Below are 18,214 nucleotides of genomic sequence, written 5' to 3'. Positions count from 1 at the left end.
ATCCATTAAGATGGAAGGTGGTACAAGGGCTTTTGCAATGGCAGACTCTGGGATATGAGCAAATAATAGTACACTATCCCTGGATGTGTTTTGACTGGGCCGTAGGCAGTAAAAAAATTTAAAAAATATGGCATTGATCATTTCAAAAGCATTTGAAAACTGGTCTTAACTGAGCTTGGAATATTCCTCGAATACATTCATGAACTAGTTATATTAGTATATATTAATCGGATGAAGTGCATTGTACAAATAATAGCTAGCTAGCTCAGTAAAATTGAGGTTTTGACTGTGATTTTTTTTCTACAACTATTGAACGTTACTGGCAGTGTTTATCCATGTTTTGAACACATTGCTGGTCAGATATTGCTAAATTGCTAAAGACCGCAAGAGGAAGCACATTTTTTATTAAGCTTCGAAATCATTAACTGAATAATGTGAAAGATTTGCTTAAAATCGCTTGTGGAGTATGTCTTCAAAATTCCTTCCAAAGGCTCAGCCTAATAGCTAATTGAACCTTTTAAAATTGTAATGGGATTGTATTTGATGACACAAAATGAACCACATACCCATCATCGAGATTCTAATTTGGGTCTGCTTCAAACACCCTTTGGCCAGAGAAGATAGCTAGCTGAATAGCACTGTAGTCTGTCTCCTCTTGGATACAGTATCCACACACCCACACACTCCCACTGACGCATTTCTAATAAGACTTGTGGGAGTCTGTACGCTGTAGAATAAATGTCCCGGTGCAATTAAGAGATGTAAATGATCCCTGAGACTGATTTAATTAACAGCATGCAAATTGTGCTTTTTTGGACTGTTAGCCCACTTTTGATGTAGTTTGGTCATTTGTCCCACGTAAGCACAAGGCACTGAGTGAAAGAGTGCCCTCATCCCAGACTCTGCCCATTGTGTGCCTACCCCTTGCTGATGCCATGCTGTGAGTTCACGTCGCCATGGAGACGGCACTCTGGGGTCAACTTTCTCCGTGACTGTTTTAGCAATGCTGGAGAATAGAGGAACGATATCTAGAACCATACAGGACCAGCTGTTCATCTATCCACTTGAAGTTCTTATCTAAATCACACACACACACACACACACACGATTACCATGAGATAAAGCAGCTGGTGTCTTTTGCCTGGCTTTCAAGATAGAGCATAAAAACCCTGTTAAATTGTATGAATATCTTTTCAACAGTATTGTGTTGGTTTTGGTTTGCCAATTCCCAACAATTGGCAAACGGCTACAGAAAAACATCTGTAGGCTTACGCAAAGAATAAAGATAGTTAATAAGTTACCTCCAAGAGATCAAGAAGCAACTAATGGCATCAGTAACTTTATTGTGCTAAAACACATGCGCAGTGGGCGAGACAGGGTTAAGAACCAAGCAGCCAGAGTCACACAATAGCTCTCTCTGCTTGGGAGAGTCATTACTCTTTCCCCACAGAAACGTGTGTGCCACTGATATTCCCAAGTGGAGCAGAACAAATTTAACCGTGATAAATTACCTCTGCTACAAAATGTATCTCCGAGTCTCGGTTATAGCTCTCTCCTGGCACCCTTGTTAGTCATTTTGTTGACTTAATAAATTTAATTCATAATAAAGAGTGATAAAATTAGTTGTGCAGAAAGGAACCGGTTCAGTGAATCTCACATCACCCTTAAGCATTAATGGTACTTCATCTTCGGCAGCCTGCATTGCTCTGCTGTTATCCTGTGATACAGTGTGATAAACTCACAGGTCAGAGACACCTGACACTGCATCATTGTGCAGTGGGCATCAGAGGAACACCAAGTGCTGCAGTTCTGCAGTCTCTGTGTTCTGAGGATATCATGAAGGCCTGGGCAGATCACTACATTAACAAGAATCAACCCCAAATAGAAATTATCATATTGATATAATAGAGGCCTTGACATATAGAGGCCTTTTAATCAGGACTTTTATTGAAGCACTCCTTGCTATTCACCTGATTCCTACTCACCAGTTGTCTGGCATTAGGTGAATATGCCCTTCACGGCTCCATTGTAATCAGTGGTGTGTGTCTCTCCCTGCCATTGGGTTTGATTCATTGCATCACTTGCCGGTTTAATCTGGCCAGTTTTATACTCTGAAGGGTCAAAATCAGGAAGTGCGTTATTATCTTCTTTCCTGTTGGAGTGGAGGCCTTTGCTTCTGTCCACTAGTTTCTGATCCTCACAGCACAGCACACATCCTGCTCTGGATGAATATAGCAGGTCTTCAACTAAGGATGCACTTCTAGGGCACTGGAACCTGGCACCTGTGCAGTGTTGTCAGGAAAAGGATAAACGGTCCTGTGCCACACAAATTCTCTCAGTGCCATTGGTTGTTCTGACCTTACTGCTGCAGCTCAAAGTTGCCCTGCACCTCAAATTGATTTTTGCACTCCGTAATATCTCTTCCTTCTCTCCAGGTAAGCTGGGCATCGATTTTCTCATGTGATACTGGGTCTTACCTGATGCTTATTCCAGCTACATATCACGGTTAATAGCCAATAGCCCCTGAATTATTGGGCCCCTGAATGATTTCCACTGCTCTTCATAGTATTTGCGTGTGCATCCTTTTATTTATTTATCTTGTTTTGCGCTAAGCCTTTGTTGAGCTTATGACTACCGCATTCCTGTGTTTGCGGACATTTTGTGCACGGGAGGAGAATTTCCCAGCTGGCCTGACCAAAATACTGTCTGCCTAAACCAGAGCGTTAGCGCATGCTGATGCTCTCCCAATCTCTGTGTGTCATTACATTACATTTTTTACTTTTGCACAGGTAGTCAACCTAAGCTAAACGTAGTCAGTTTGTTTTGGTTATTCTTCCGTTTTGCCTCGCGCTTCATAGTAATGCAGAGGCCAATGATCCTGAAGCATGCACTTCTGTCTTCGCCTGGCCTTTGTGATGATGTCATTCCATTGGGCTTCCATGCTGACATCACCTCAGGCAGCTCTGCTCATGAAATAAGACCAAGCTGAGCTGCCCCGATCACTAAAGCTCCCAGCAAATGCACCCCATCAATCACCCTTCTTTCAAAGTCACTCAAGTCTCCTCTTCCAGTCACGCTAGCCATAGTTACGGGCAACCTGGCTTTTCCAGCATTTGCACACATGACCAAACAAATACGCCTCTCAGGGTGCTATTTGCTTAATTAGTAAATGTGCTGCACCTGTGTGTTGTCCTTGCATCTGCTTTGCATAAACTTTTTGTATCGCCTGTATTATTTTTTCCACTATTTGTACATCAGCTTGAGCTTGATGTCATGCAGATCAGATTATCCTATCAAGAGAAATGGCAGTAAGATCAGATTTAAGGCTAACAATAAAATTTGAAAGCAGTTTTGTGTCTAAAGCTTCCAGTTCCGGTTTACCCCGAACAGAGATCTTTTATGGAGGGCATTTTGGGAGGCTGAAGCCCTCCCATTATGTGAACATAATCAATTACATCAATTTTTTTAAAGCAATCTGGAATCATGGCCTTCACATTGACAGGCTGACGTCTAGCCATAGTGGTGCTAAAGCCAGTAGTGGAGTCAATAGTGGCCATTATTAGGCAATATGCAGGCATATTGTTTCATAACATTATTATTGCTCACAACATCTGCACCTCTCTCGGCATAATGATCCTAATGATTCACAATAATAATGCCTCTGACTTTATTATTATTATTTCTCCAATAAGCAATAAGTAATCGGCTAGTCTTGTCTTGGCGCCTAACATCTGCTCCAGTCATGGTGGTGATGGTGGATGAGACAGATGGGAGGTGACGGGTGGGGGTGCGGCCAGTGATGTCACCGTGCTCGCTCAGGCAGAAGTGATCCTGATGAGAGAAATTGACTTGTTTGTGTGTGTGTGTGTGTGTGTGTGTGCGAGCGTGTGTATGTGTGTGTGCGTGTGTGTGCTTGTGTGGAACTAGTAACTCAGGCATTTCTCAGCCATTTCCAGACAGTGCTGCTAATCAAGTGAGGTTTGTTTGATTATTTAAGGTGGTTGCAGTGTACCTCAATGTACCCGCAGTGTACCTTTCAAGTACCTGAAGCTGAATTTTCAAATTCCATGAAAGGCTTTTTTATGTGGCAACTTTACTGCAGTTTAGAGTGTAGTTAGCGTATTTTTATACATTGTAGTGTGTAGTCAGTGTATTTTATACAGTGTAGAGTAAGGTGTATAGTGTCTGTGACTGCAGATTTATTTAGCTGTCATTACTGTAGCTCTGTGCTTTTATCAGTTTGGCATTGTTGTGGTCATCACCAGGAGGGAATTCATTTGTCATGACAGGTCAGCTCAGAGTAGTGTGAAATCCCTTGTCAGGAAGACTGGAACACAGTTCCTATTGATTGAAGCAATAGGTTGAAATGTTATCTGACTTGTCCCCTCAGACAGACACTGCTGGTTTGGGCAAGTTACAAGTTTTCCCCGCTGCTCCCAGTGGTTTCAAATATATATATACAGTATACTGTTTTCCCCAGAATTTTTCTGGAAGACATTTGCTTGCACTAGATGACATTGTTTATTTTAGCAATAGACCCCTGGATTACTCACACAATTGTTTTACTCTGTATCCATATATACCTGGATATTTACTCAAGCCATTATAGTTAAGTAACTCGCTTTTTGATATAAATACAGCTACTTAACCTCTCCCTCTCTCTCTCTCTCTCTCTCTCTCTTGCTCTCTCTCCCTCCCTCCCTCCCTCCCTCCCTCTCTCTCTCTCCCTCCCTCCCTCTCTCTCTCTCTCTCTCTCTCTCCCTCCCCTCTCCGTCTCTCCCTTCCTCAGGCTTTCGGCCAGGCATACTCAAACCAGCGCAAGGTGGCCGAGGATGGCGAGACCAACGAGGAGACGCTGCTGCAGGAGTCCGCCTCCAAGGAGGCGTACTACATGGGCCGTCTGCTGGAGATGCAGGGCGAGCTCAAACTCAGCCGCTCCGTGGCGTCCAACACGCAGGCCGAGAACGAGCGGCTGAACGGGGTCCTGCAGGAGCTCAGAGAGGTAAACATCCACTGTTATTATTAATGATATCCAACATGTTTGGACATGGTACCGAAGCACCTTACTTAAGCACACAAAAATCCTTTTTCCATAGGGATTCAAAGTGCAGGGTTGGTAAGTGAACACGCAACCACACAGAGAGGGCATGGACTCTGAGGGGCTATATGAGGGGTATGTCTGAAAAATAATAACTATAGATGAGGAGGAGTTGCAATGAGCATGTGTACATGTATGTGAGCATAGTTCATAGAGCATAACTGTCATCTCAGATAATATGGGCAGAATACAGAATACATACATTGGGGCTCCTATGTATTGTCCCACTGCAATTTAGTACCAGTCTGGTAGTGTAGGAATGAGATGGTCCGGCTTTGTCTTTTTATTCTCCCTGCAGGAAGCCCCCCCCCCTCCTTTCGGGTGTACTGCCCCGGATATGAGTAAGGGGGCAGAGCAGGTCATGGCACGCTCACACAGGGTTCATCCAGAGTGCCTGAGTGAGAGAGTCAGCAGCCACCCGGGGCGGGAGGTCAGGCTGGGGTCAGACGCTGCCAGCTCAGCCCTATTGTGGAGGGCAAATCCGGCGCTAAGCCGCAGGATGAGAGAAATGCCCTGAGCTCGGCACATGAGGGAGGGTACGCGTGCCCCGGACCCGCCCCACATCGCTGGCCCAGCCCCGCACCGCCTGGGCTCACTTTTTATGGGTGTCAGAGCAAACTGGGGCAGAACCAGCTCTGTACTGTATGTGCGGGGCTCTGCAGTGCTCCCATTTTAGGATCATCTGCCCCAGATGTGTGCTACCTGCAAAAAAAATTTAGGAGCACGTCTAACAATTGGGATGCATTAGTCTGCTCCTAAATTTTTCAACTTAAGAGCATGTGATCCTTGGAACATATGTTAGTGTAGAATCCCTGATGTGCTTCCTTGTTTGCCAAACCACCAGTTGTAGTTTTTTTAAATTCATCAGTACATTTATCATAAGGCATAAAACCACCTCTGTAGAAAGACCTACTTGTTCAGCATTGAATCTATGGGAAAATGATTTAGTTATATTGTGGACTGCAAAAGGCCTTCAGTCATACAGCATACTCAGCACTTAGCCTGTGCCAGGTTGCTAGGAATGCAGTGGGAGAGCTGTAATGAGAGGAAACACAGAGGATCATTATGCCCCTCTGCCCGTGTGGATGACATGCTGACGCACGTCAGCTGAGCCTGCTAGTGCTACTGCTGGTGGGCCTGCTCACTAGAGAGCTGTCGGCAGAATCAGCTGCATAACCGCAACTTATGCTTCAACTCTTCTGCTCCAACTATGTACAGTAGGGAAGAAGTGGCCTGCTTACATCATTTCACATCGCTTCACAAGAAACAACCAGTTCTGTTTCAAATAATGTGCAGTACGGTGTATTTTCATTGTGCTAAAGCCGTAGCCTTGGACTGCAGTTAAAGAACAGGCAGTAGGCTTAATGTGAACAATTGTGTGCCACTGATGTGGTAACACTGGACAAGGGCCTAGTGAAAAATGGCTTTAATATAAGCTGATTCCAGTAGCAGAAAAGAGATAGTATGAATCAGTCTGTTTCCAGTATTACAGTCACATAGGGTATATTGAACCTGCCTGCTTCCAGTTCTGCAGTGGAAAAAAGGGTATACAGGTCCAATGTGGTTCCACTTCTACAGTGGGGAAGGAATGTAATGGGAGTCTGTTTCCAGAGTTACAGTAACCACAAGGATATAATGAGCCTGCCTGGATCCAGCATTATAGTGTAAAAGGGATATAGTGAGCCAGCCTGGTTCTAGCCTTATGGTGTAAAAGGGGGATAGTGAGCTAGCCTGGTCCCAGCGTTATGGTGTAATGGGGTATAGGGAGCCAGCCTGGTTCCAGCAGGGAAGTGTATCAGAGAACCTCCTTCTTCAGTGGGTAGGTAATGGTCTGGATTTTGTACCTTGAGGGCTCACAGCACCCCTTGTTTCCTGTCACCTGTTTGTCTCATTGTGGCACATAACCTGTCAGTCACCTCCCCATCTTCCTCATGCCTCGTGCCCTCTTGACATGTCTGCTAATGAGCACGGACGGCCATTTTTAAATTACTGTGGTGAAGACAGATGCTCCCGCCACATGGGGCTTTGTTTGTCGTGTAGCGGCGCTGTATCTGATCCGCGCTTCCAACGGGAAGCTCTCATCAGCCAAAACTCATCACAGAGTAGCTACTGGTCCGTGTCCAGATAAGAGTTTTCTGCTTGTTATCGTCATCCTGCTGTGCTTAATGATCCAGACGGCCCTAGAACACAATGCTTTCGGTGTATATTCATTCCTATTGGGAAACCTGTGTGTGGGGAAAGGATTGCACCCTGTTTTCTTGTTATCCGCCACATGGCATGCCACTGAATGCTCAAGAGCACTTCTAACAGATAACAGTCAATGGTTATGACTGCTTTCACTCAGCATGGTCTGCAGCAGTATTTCTCCCAATCTGGTCTTTTTATGCTAGAGATTTGAGTGGCTTGAGGGTGTGTGTAATTCTTGCGTTGCCGATGGAAAATACTTTCATTTATAGCACAAAAGATCAGCCAAACAAGTTACATTGACACTGTGTACTGTGGTCAAACATACAGCAGGCCTACTATGCAGTTTCAATTGTGCAGTTTGTGCAATCATTCTGGAATAGAACACTTTGTCCCTATTTTTATCGAGCTCATGTGCGCTGTGACATACTGTTATCGATCCTCATGTACACGTACTATATTCTTCTGTGTAAATGCTGGTTAGCGCACACATGTGCCCGAGCTCACAGTAATGAACTCAGCCCATTAATAATAGATCTGCACTCTTTGCTTTGCATCAGTGAAGATGAGGCTAATTGATTAACATTTTCGGCCTACTGCCATCATTAGTTATATGGTGTTCTTTAACCTCATCTCTATATAAACACATCGAGTGCAGATCAGTAATTAATGTCCACTGATACACACACCGAAAGAGGATAATACATTGCTATAAAACATACAGAAATTAAGGAGAATGTAAACACGCTGGATTTGTAGCTACTTAGTTTTTTTACTGCGTATTAGACATGGAAATTTCAGATGTGTTTTCTGGTCTCAGAGGAGTCATGTCCCGCAGACTGAAATAGAGTCAGTGCTGACTCATCAGTTGCTGTGTTGCAGCGCAAGCAGTCCTGTGCATTTCCCAAATATTACGCGTGTGATGAAGAAAGGGAGGTAACACTTTTCATGAAAGGTCATAGATAGCACACATGTAATACCCGCATACACTTCCCTAGCACTGCACAAGCATAATGTATGCTGCCAACTGACATACTGACTGTAATAGTGTGTGCTATGTCGCCTTCCATCAAATCTATATTTACCATGGCTTGTAGAAAGAGGATGTCATGGTAATGTTAGTAATGGCTTGGAGTTACAGTGCACCCTATGACAGTTGACATAGTTGTTTATACATGTTTATTCAGTGCTTATACTTTATATGGGTTATGTTGTACCTACCAAAGTGTTTTGATATTCCTATATTGGACACTTCATAGAATGTAAAAGTGACACATTCAACTTGACAATCAAAATAAATATTACCCCTTCCACCTGTCCCAGCCCACTAAAAAGGGAAGCAAATTTTACTGAATTAGAAAGTCGAGCCCTGGGCAAAATGGAAATTTCATCCAAATGGAAGACCTCCACAAACATGAATAAATCTCCTGATTGCCACTCTCTGATGTAACTGCACTGATTGAGGTGATTGGTTCGTAATCCCCTGGCCTTAATGCACTGCTCATCTTTAATGACAGGCGTTACGAAAAATGTGCATGAGACAGCACGCTGTGGCAGTGACCACCATGGTCATTAATGTGTATTAGAAGTTCATTAAAAAATGAACTTGGTCTGTGTCAGCAGGCAACTGAATCTCTTGCTCCTGAAGTGGGCCAATCTGTTGACATCTAATTGCGCATTATCTTTTAGTCTATTGATTTCCTAATAAAAAGCTAAATTAAGTCTAATTTAATTAAATTAAATGTTGTTTGATAAATAGTGTGAACGCCCGTGTCACAAGATGGCTGCTAACCATCAGTTTTGTTCACAAAAAAACATGTTTTGCAGTTGTAGAAATGTTTCATAACGTTTCTTGATTATGGCAAAATTAGAAATAGCGACCATAATCAACATACTGTATCACAGTTATGATCACATGATGAACAGAGAGCTATTTTGCTTGTTTGCCTGGCGGGTAAACATATGTGCAGAATCGAGGAGAAAAGTGGCTGCAGGGAGAGAAAGGGTAGAACAGAAGAAAGGAGGGAAATAAGAGAGAGGGGGGAAATGGAAAATGAGACAGGGAGAATTTGAAAAAAGAAATGAAGAAGGATGAGGTGTGGGGTTTGGGGGCTTTGTGAGTTTGTCTCTCAAGCATGTTCTCTTAGGAGAATACACACACACACACACACACGCATGTGTGCACATACGCACGCACACACACACACGCACACACACACACACACACACACGCATGTGTGCACACATGCACACACGCACGCACACACACACACGCACGCACACACACACACGCACACACACACACACACGCACGCACACACACACACGCACACACACACACACACACAGTGCTCACGCACACTGGTGTCTGTCCCAGCACAGTCAGCCTCTCTGCTTCAGAAGTTGCTGGTCAGGGTCATGCATGGAGCTCACCCAGAGCAAGCAGCATCAGCACTTCAGCCACGCGTGCTGATTGGCTGGAGCCTGAGGAGACTCACTCAGCACCTTCACAGAGCGCTGGGCAGGCTGTGGATGAGAGGCACAGCACTGTAGAGCAGCGGTTAACCTGCTGGGCTGGTAAGCTGAAGGCTGCAGGTTCACTTAAATCAGCTGCTTGACTGCTTAGGTAAATGTCCAGCTACATAAACATGTAGTCTGTAAAACATTATGTCATGTAAATCGCTGCTAGTAAGGATGCTGGTAAGGAGTAAGGAGCAAATATGTTATGTTATGTTGTTACTGTGTTTTTGAAGGTGAGGTTGCAAATATATTTTTTAATATTTATTTTGATAATGATGACTACACTACTGCAGACAAATACAACAATGCAATGTCAGGGAGACCTTGCTCAAGGCCTGGCAGGTTGCCAGGGTCTCTCCCTCTGTGTTTCTGGGTTTGATATAAAAGGTAATTTGGCACTCAGACTGCATTTTAGCTGGTTCATTACCAGGAAGATGCCAAAAGAAACTAAGGGCTCTCACCAATAGTGTTAGCATTCACACCCACTGTACGTTTATTAAACTATAACACCATGTCAACTCAATCTCACAGTCCCTCAGTCCTACAAACCAATGGCGACCAAAAGCATGCTGCTTGTTGGGTGGAGACTCTGAGGCAGGACATAGCAGGTTTACCTCAGCAGGACTGGATCTCTGTCGAATGTGCGTGTACAGAGCACACCCTACAGAAATGATGGTTTTTAGAGGGTTGTTAAAGGAAGGAGTATCTGTAGATACATATTACAGAAATGAATACACCTAGCTGCTGTATTTCTTTCTTGAGTTTCAGCACCTACAGAAAAGATAACGATGCAAAGCAGATACTATATTCATCAACATTAGCACATATAGGGCTGCAGTTGTACTGGGGTGACTACATTAAATTTTAATAGTCCAAACATTTAAATTTTAATAAAATTTAAATTTAATAAATTAAATTTAAATTTTGAATTAAAGTTGGTTAATTTCTGTATTTGTGTGACTTTTTTTCACCATGGAGTTTCCTGACTCTCCATTGACATTGGATTGTTCAGATGGTGTTGCATTCATGAATTTAAAACCTGACAGAATGCAGATGACAAGCGGGACTTGTGTACTCTCTGCACTGCATGGGCTGTATAAATCATGCTTTCTTTGGTGGCTTAACTGTATCAGTGCTCTTTGCAGAAGTATTGTGCTTAGGCCATCATCATCCTCACGTACCAGGAGTGGCAATCACAAATATGATATGATTATGAATGCATGTCAACCAGAGACCAGTTTCCTTGAGTCAGTAAAACTGAGCAGGTTTGCTGAAATAGATACAAAGGTTTAAAGGTCTCTTCAGATAAAGGTTGCTGCAGATTATGCCCTGGCATATACAGTGTGGTGAATTACTCTCTCTCTCTATCTCTCTCTCTCTCTTTCTGTCTCTCTCAGACTAATGAAGTTCTGGAGTTGCAGAGGAGCAGGATGAAGGAGGAAATCAGGGAGTATAAGTTTCGGGAAACTCGGCTGCTGCAGGACTACACTGAGCTGGAGGAGGAGAACATCACTCTGCAGAAGCTGGTGTCTACACTCAAGCAGAACCAGGTGTGTCCCAGCTCACGCCTGCCTCTACTTATACTCACACTCAGCTCATACACACAGTAAGATTACTACTGCCAAACCAACTCTAGCAGTGTTAAATCAGCTCTAACAGAGTTCGATAGGGACAATATGTACTCTTTCAGTTACATTAAAAGTTAAAAGTACCATATCAGAGTAGACTTTATATAAGTAAGCCTATGAATAAGATCTAAACCTGAGGATGATGTGAAAACCTGACCTTGTATTTTATCATTTGCAATAATTAGCATCCTCTCTTCCCTCCTCCCTCCCTTTCTCTGCTCCCTCCCTTTAATCATCCTCCCACCTTTCCAATTCCTGGTCTGCCTCCCTCCCTCTGTCCCCACTCTTTCTCTCTCTGTGCCCCCATCTTTCCCTCCCTCCCTCCCTCCGCCCTTCCCCTGCCCCACCCCAGGTGGAGTATGAGGGCCTGAAGCACGAGATCAAGGTGCTGGAGGAGGAGACGGTGCTGCTGAACAGCCAGCTGGAGGACGCGCTGAGGCTGAAGGAGATCTCGGAGACGCAGCTGGAGGAGGCGCTGGACACGCTGAAGAACGAGCGGGAGCAGAAGAACAACCTGCGCAAGGAGCTGGCGCACTACCTCAGCCTGAGCGACAGCGTGTACGGGGCCGGGGCCCACCTCGCCCTGGACGGCCTCAAGTTCGCCGAGGAGGCCGGCAGCAACGGCACCACGGCCGCCAACTCGCCCAGCAACGAGGACGGCAACAAGTGCAACGGCCACGTCCCGCTGGCCAAGATGAATGGGGACTACCGCCCCGCCGGCAGGAAGGGGGAGGCGCTGCACCCCGTCTCCGACCTCTTCAGCGAGCTCAACCTCTCCGAGATGCAGAAGCTCAAGCAGCAGCTCCTACAGGTGAGTCGCAGCGAGTGGGGGTCAAAGGTCAGGACTGTCAGTGCTCCAGAGGTCAGTGGTTGTAATAATGCACTGCATTGCTTTTGCCATTCTAATGGCAGGATAGCATAGGCAGCCAGTAATGATTTGCCATCCCTGCCCCCCCTACTTTCAAGTCCCATCCCCCCATCATTCCCAGTACCAATTTACTACCTGCAAATCAATGTGGCCGACTTAGGAAGACAAAACTAACTGCACCAATGCATTTACAGCCCACAATCGACCCTGATGTCTGCAGCTCATTTAATTAGATAGCATAGAGTCATCCACGCGTCCACTCCGTTATAGTGTACAGTGCATCCCTGACGCTAGCAGGTTAGCAATCTTCATTAATCAGTTAGGAGCAGAAAAATACACACTGTGCTACATCAAGTGGAGAGGATAATGGGATTACACATCTCCCAGCATTAAGATTGAATATGAAAATTCATTTTCAATTGAGTTGTGATCTTTGCATTGTGACCACATACAATTTGGGGGCGGGTTCATTGGACAGTCCAATAGACTACTGGTGGATTAATTTCCTGGCTCACCAAGCTGAGTAATTGGGACGTACAGACAAAGTTGCATGGCAACAGCAGGGGTTGTGCAAAATGCACGACTTACTATAATGCAATTCACAGGTTTTTGTTTTTTTTTAACCCTGCAGAAATCACCAATTGATCTACATATTGCTGGCTTGACCTTTGTTACCTGCATGAAATATATGATATTTGATAATGTATGTTCAGGGTGTTAATAGTACTGCACAATGAGAGTAATCCTAAAAAAGACCTTTACACAACATTATGATAAATTTGGACTTAAATACAAAATGAACTAATGTTCCCACACTTCTGGGACATGGTGGCATACTATGAGTTATTGCAGCAGTTAGGGGTGAGTTATGACTTGGGTTTGGCTTGGAATGGTAACACCCCTACAATAAAAATGAGACATGCTCTTTGCAGCTGAACAACAGAAAAATATGGAGGTGAGCTACTGCTACCTGCTACTACCACAGAGACAGATAAATCACAACAGTTTTAGTACAGCTGTTGAAAGATTGCCCGACAACTTGCTATCAAGTCACCTTCAACTGTCATCATTGTAATATTACAGGCTGTTAACCATTGGACTTCTTGTCAGCTTCACCTGACAAATGCTACAGTGGAGCTAGCTAGCTGATTTGCTGCAAGTTAAAAAAAAGTTACATTCACTCTATAGCATTAAACTTGGCTAATGTTAGTCAACTGACTATTAGTGAAGAAGATTCTCCATCAGTCCGTCTTCTACAGATTGATAAAGAATCCCCCCTTTGTCCTTTATTTTTATTTTATTTTTGAATGGAAATTAATAATAGCTTAGCTTCCTAGCAAATACCCCAGAAGCTGGTTTGATGGGATTTACTATAAGGCCACCGGGCAGAAGTGTAGTGCCAAAGGCTGGCATTGTGGATTTAATTTACCGTTCTCTATTTCACGCATCTGTGGGAAAGCAGGACCCAGTGTGGCCCAGGGTTCGGTAGGCCCTTCTACTGCCCTGTCTGAAGGAAAGGAGTGCTGTTCTAACATACAGCCTGCCCTATAAACAGTCTCAGCTGTCACCTTTGCACGCCATATTTCTCGTTACCGTCTAATTTATTTGCCACCTGTACACATAGAGTATTCCTCTCATTTGCTGAGAGAACATGAGCGTGTGTACTGTGCTGTCCACAGGTAGCCTGACTGGCAGGTTGGTGTCAGTGAGCATGGAGGCCAAGGAGTCTGGGGGATATCGGGTGGGCAGAGGGGGAGGGGTTAAGGAGGCCACACGACGGGGGGCAGTGAACATACAGTAAATAGACATGGTGTCGCTGTCAGCACAGGGGATTTTTCATCTGGACGTCCATGCCCTTTAAAAGGCCAGGCTGCGCAAACCAGATGATCTACTCAACTCTGCGGTGTGTCTATGCAGCTGCATATTGAAATCAGTAATGTTTGATGAGTGATTTTTTTTGTGTTGCCATTGAAATTGCTATGGTAAAATGTAACTGATTTCAGCTGTCCAAAATCAGATTTCCTAAGGCCACAGTATTTGGCCCACTGTGACTACGTCTCCTTTATGAATCCCTTGCTATGCATTCCAGTCTTAGGACACCTTTGCTTTTAAAGCTTACCTGATGCAGAAAAGCCAGACTCATAAAACAGAGTTGATTTGCAGTAGGTGTCCTTGTCCAGGGCATCTTTCATTTTCAACAGCCATCCGATTATTCACTGCACAGTGAAGTATTGTACTGAGGAAATTCAGCTTAAAGTTGACAGAATCTTGCCCAACTGTACAAAAGCTGTGACCCCCCTGAGAGTCAAAGCTTTCTATACACAGGTCCAGGTCCCTGACCACAAGGCTATACTGCAGTTTCAAGTCTCCTCTCCCTCCCTCACTCTAAGTTATGGCTACTGTTTGGTGTGAGAGTGCTGAATTATTCAGGGTGCGAGAGATCTTGCTTGCTGAAGCACATATAGTCCTCCTCTATGACTTCTGCGCACTGTCCCTTACCTTCTTCCTCTCTCCTTCCCTCGCTTATACTGTATTCCTCTCTCATTCCCTCTTAGTCCCTCTTCTTTCTTTCTTTCTAAAATACTCCCTTTGTCTTAGATTCCACAACCAATCCTTTGCATCCTTCTTTTCTCTTTCTCATATTCTCTCTCCCTCCCTTGCCAACTGTATACCCACTCTTTGCTGGCTCCTGAAGTCTATTGTAGATTTCTGCATTATTTATTAGGCAGGCTAAGTGAAGCGAGGTCTTGCTCTTTAAGTGGCAGCTTTTCCTTGCTCTCACTCAGAGGAGGTGATGTGACACGATAGTGATGTAAACAGGAATTGCAGCTCATGGCTACAGCTGCACCAAGACCTAGAGCTTGAAAGCCCTAAGCATTTCTGAAACTCTAAATTAATCTCTCTCTCTCTCTCTCTCTCTCTCTCTCTCTCTCTCTCTCTCACGCACACACACACACACACATATACTGTATTTGTATTGTAAACAGTTTGGCTATGGTGTACATCCATTTAAGGGCATGGCTTACAGAGGGTGCTGTGGAGTCTAATTTCCCACAATGCACTAGAGACAGGAAACACTCAGATGTCTGTCTCTATTAGTGATTTGTTTATAGACCACTGCTGCAGTGCTCATGTGAGAAATCTGAGCCCTCTCATACTCCTCTGGAGGTCTCTGATTCCTTCTTCTGTGGACGATGCATATTTATACCCTTATCGACGTACTGTGAAATTAAAGGGACAGGACACCTTTATTACTGAACTATGTTTAGTCATTTGTACTGCTACTCTGCCTCTTTTTGGGAACTTTGTGTATTTATTGATTTATCCTTTTGTTATTCCTGGGTGTGTTCCAGAGGGGGAATTGATGGGGTTTCACAATCTGAGAACATGGCTTTCTAGATGTCAGACACCTTAAACACAATATCTGATCAAAAACCAATTCAACCGCATTTGAGTAAAGTAATGAGAATGTCTTCCTGGATGTGGTGCTGGAATTGTTAGGAATCAGACTAGATGCATTACCCCTAAGTGTGACAGTGCCTGAAATTGTTGTGAGGGATGCAAATGGAGAGTGGGTGTCTGGGATTGTAGGAAGTGATGTGAGATGCTGACTCAGTGATTGACCCCTTGGTGGTGCTGCTCCGCCCGCGCAGGTGGAGCGGGAGAAGGCCGCGCTGCTGACGACCCTGCAGGAGTCCCAGACGCAGCTGGAGCACACGCAGGGCGCCCTGACGGAGCAGCACGAGCGCGTGCACCGCCTGACCGAGCGCATGAACGCCATGAAGCGCTCGCAGTGCGACAAGGACACCCACATGGAGCTGGAGCTGGAGGCGGAGCCCGAGAAGGGGGACTCCTCCCCCAACAGCCACGACTACGAGGTGGACATCCACGGGCTGGAGATCCTGCAGTGCAAGTACAAGGTGGCGGTGATGGAGGTGATCGACCTGAAGGCGGAGCTCAAGGCCCTGAAGGAGACGTACAACCAGAGCGTGGACAGCCGCGTGGAGGAGAAGAGCCACAGCGAGAGCCGGCTGCAGGCCCTGGCCGATCAGCTGGGCCAGCTGGAGAGGAGCTGCAGGGAGGGGCGGGAGCGGATCAGCGGGCTGGAGGCGGAGCTGCGCGCCGTGTCGGGCGTGGCCAGCGAGAGCCACAGCATGCTGAACGCGGCGCAGGACGAGCTGGTGACCTTCAGCGAGGAGCTGGCCCAGCTCTACCACCACGTCTGCCTCTGCAACAACGAGACGCCCAACCGCGTGATGCTGGACTACTACCGGCAGGGCCGCGCGGCCCGCAGCGGCAGCCTGAAGGGCTCGGAGGACCCGCGCGCCATGCTCTCGCCCCGCCTGGCCCGCAGGCTCAACGCCGCCACGCCCTCCGAGCCCCGGAGTCCCAGCGACTCCCCGACCAAGGAGCCGCCCCCGGATCCGGGCAAGGACAGCCCCGCCCGCACGCCCTCGGGGTCGCCCTTCGCCGGCGGCTCGCCCTCCCCCTCGTCCTCCTCATCCTCCCCGCCCATCTCGGAGCCGGCCGCGGACCTGCGGAAGGAGCCCATGAACATCTACAACCTGAACGCCATCATCCGGGACCAGGTCAAGCACCTGCAGCGGGCGGTGGACCGCTCCCTGCAGCTCTCCCGCCAGAGGGCGGCCGCCCGCGAGCTCGCCCCCATGCTGGACAAGGACAAGGAGGCCTGCCTGGAGGAGATCCTCAAGCTCAAGTCCCTGCTCAGCACCAAGAGGGAGCAGATCGCCACGCTGCGGCTCGTCCTCAAGGCCAACAAGCAGGTGAGTACTGGGTCACCGCTCACACAGCACCGGAGGTGGAAAGACCAGGGGTCAGAAAGTCCTGCTGTGTGTTTCTTCCACCAGCCTAGCTGATTTCACTCATTATTTCAGTAAATTTCAGGCAATTTTGAAATTATCCGTCAGTTGTGGCGGTCATTTTGCTGTGATTCTTTATTCATTCTTAAATATTTCCATGTGTCACATGTCACGTTGTCAAAGAAAGATAAGTTAACTTTCATGTGTCAATTTCTAGTCAACCACTAGCCTAGTAATTCAATGTTTTATGATCTAATATACCTTTAATTCTGATCTAGGACACCTGTAATTACATCTATTCTGATTTGGGACAGCTGTAATTAGACCCATTCTAATCTGGGACACCTGTATTTAGATCCACCCTGATGAGGCACTGGTAATTAGATCCATTGTGATCTAAGACACCTGTAATTGTATTGTTTTAGATGTGGTATAGCTGTAAGTAGATCAGTTTGGATCTCTTACACCTGTGATATGACCTATACTAATCTGGTACCCCTCTAATTAGATTCATGCTGACCTGATACGCCTGTAATTGAATCTGCAATGATCTTGCACATCTGCCGGTTTCTCCCTGCAGACGGCCGAAATCGCCCTGGCCAACCTGAAGAGCAAATATGAGAACGAGAAGTCGATGGTAACCGAGACGATGATGAAGCTGAGGAACGAGCTGAAGGCGCTGAAGGAGGACGCCGCGACCTTCTCCTCCCTCAGAGCCATGTTCGCCACCAGGTTAGAGGGGCGTGGCCCGTCCGGGAAAAGTCTTCTGAGAAAGCCGGAAGGAAGGATTTCGTCAACCGCGATACTTATACGGGCCTTAGAGATTTATGTTGGGGGGCTTGGCTGCTGGATGGTGTAACCAGCCGAAAAGCACTAGCAGGGATGCACCCCACAGGCCTGAATCGAATCCTGACTATGCCCACTGTAGCAATGCACACAGAGGAATGTATTAGTCACCCAGAGAGGAATGCTGTCAGCAGCCTGTTCCCTTCCTTATTGTACCATAGTGACTCTTCTGTTCCACCAGCTGCCTGCCGTCCTCCATGCACTGATCGCATGATTAGATTAGAGTTTTTATTTGCCATGAGCAGCAAGC

At 46.0% G+C, this 18,214-nt stretch overlaps 1 protein-coding gene across 4 annotated transcripts in view; it reads left to right on the top strand.

Moving 5' to 3' along the window:
• Nucleotides 1-18,214, top strand: part of bicd1a (bicaudal D homolog 1a) — a 51,938-nt gene that overhangs the window by 22,923 nt on the left and 10,801 nt on the right. For all 4 annotated transcript variants that reach the window (XM_064342930.1, XM_064342929.1, XM_064342931.1 and 1 more), the window contains exons 2-6: nucleotides 4,790-5,002; nucleotides 11,200-11,352; nucleotides 11,783-12,241; nucleotides 15,952-17,082; nucleotides 17,699-17,850. In XM_064342930.1, coding sequence (XP_064199000.1) covers nucleotides 4,790-5,002; nucleotides 11,200-11,352; nucleotides 11,783-12,241; nucleotides 15,952-17,082; nucleotides 17,699-17,850 — 2,108 coding nt within the window. The remainder of the gene's footprint in view (nucleotides 1-4,789; nucleotides 5,003-11,199; nucleotides 11,353-11,782; nucleotides 12,242-15,951; nucleotides 17,083-17,698; nucleotides 17,851-18,214) is intronic.

This window comes from Anguilla rostrata, chromosome 7 (assembly GCF_018555375.3).
Source record: "Anguilla rostrata isolate EN2019 chromosome 7, ASM1855537v3, whole genome shotgun sequence".
Lineage (NCBI taxonomy): Eukaryota > Metazoa > Chordata > Actinopteri > Anguilliformes > Anguillidae > Anguilla > Anguilla rostrata.
Note: the sequence above shows the minus strand (reverse complement) of the source record. Positions and strands in the feature narration are given on the sequence as shown.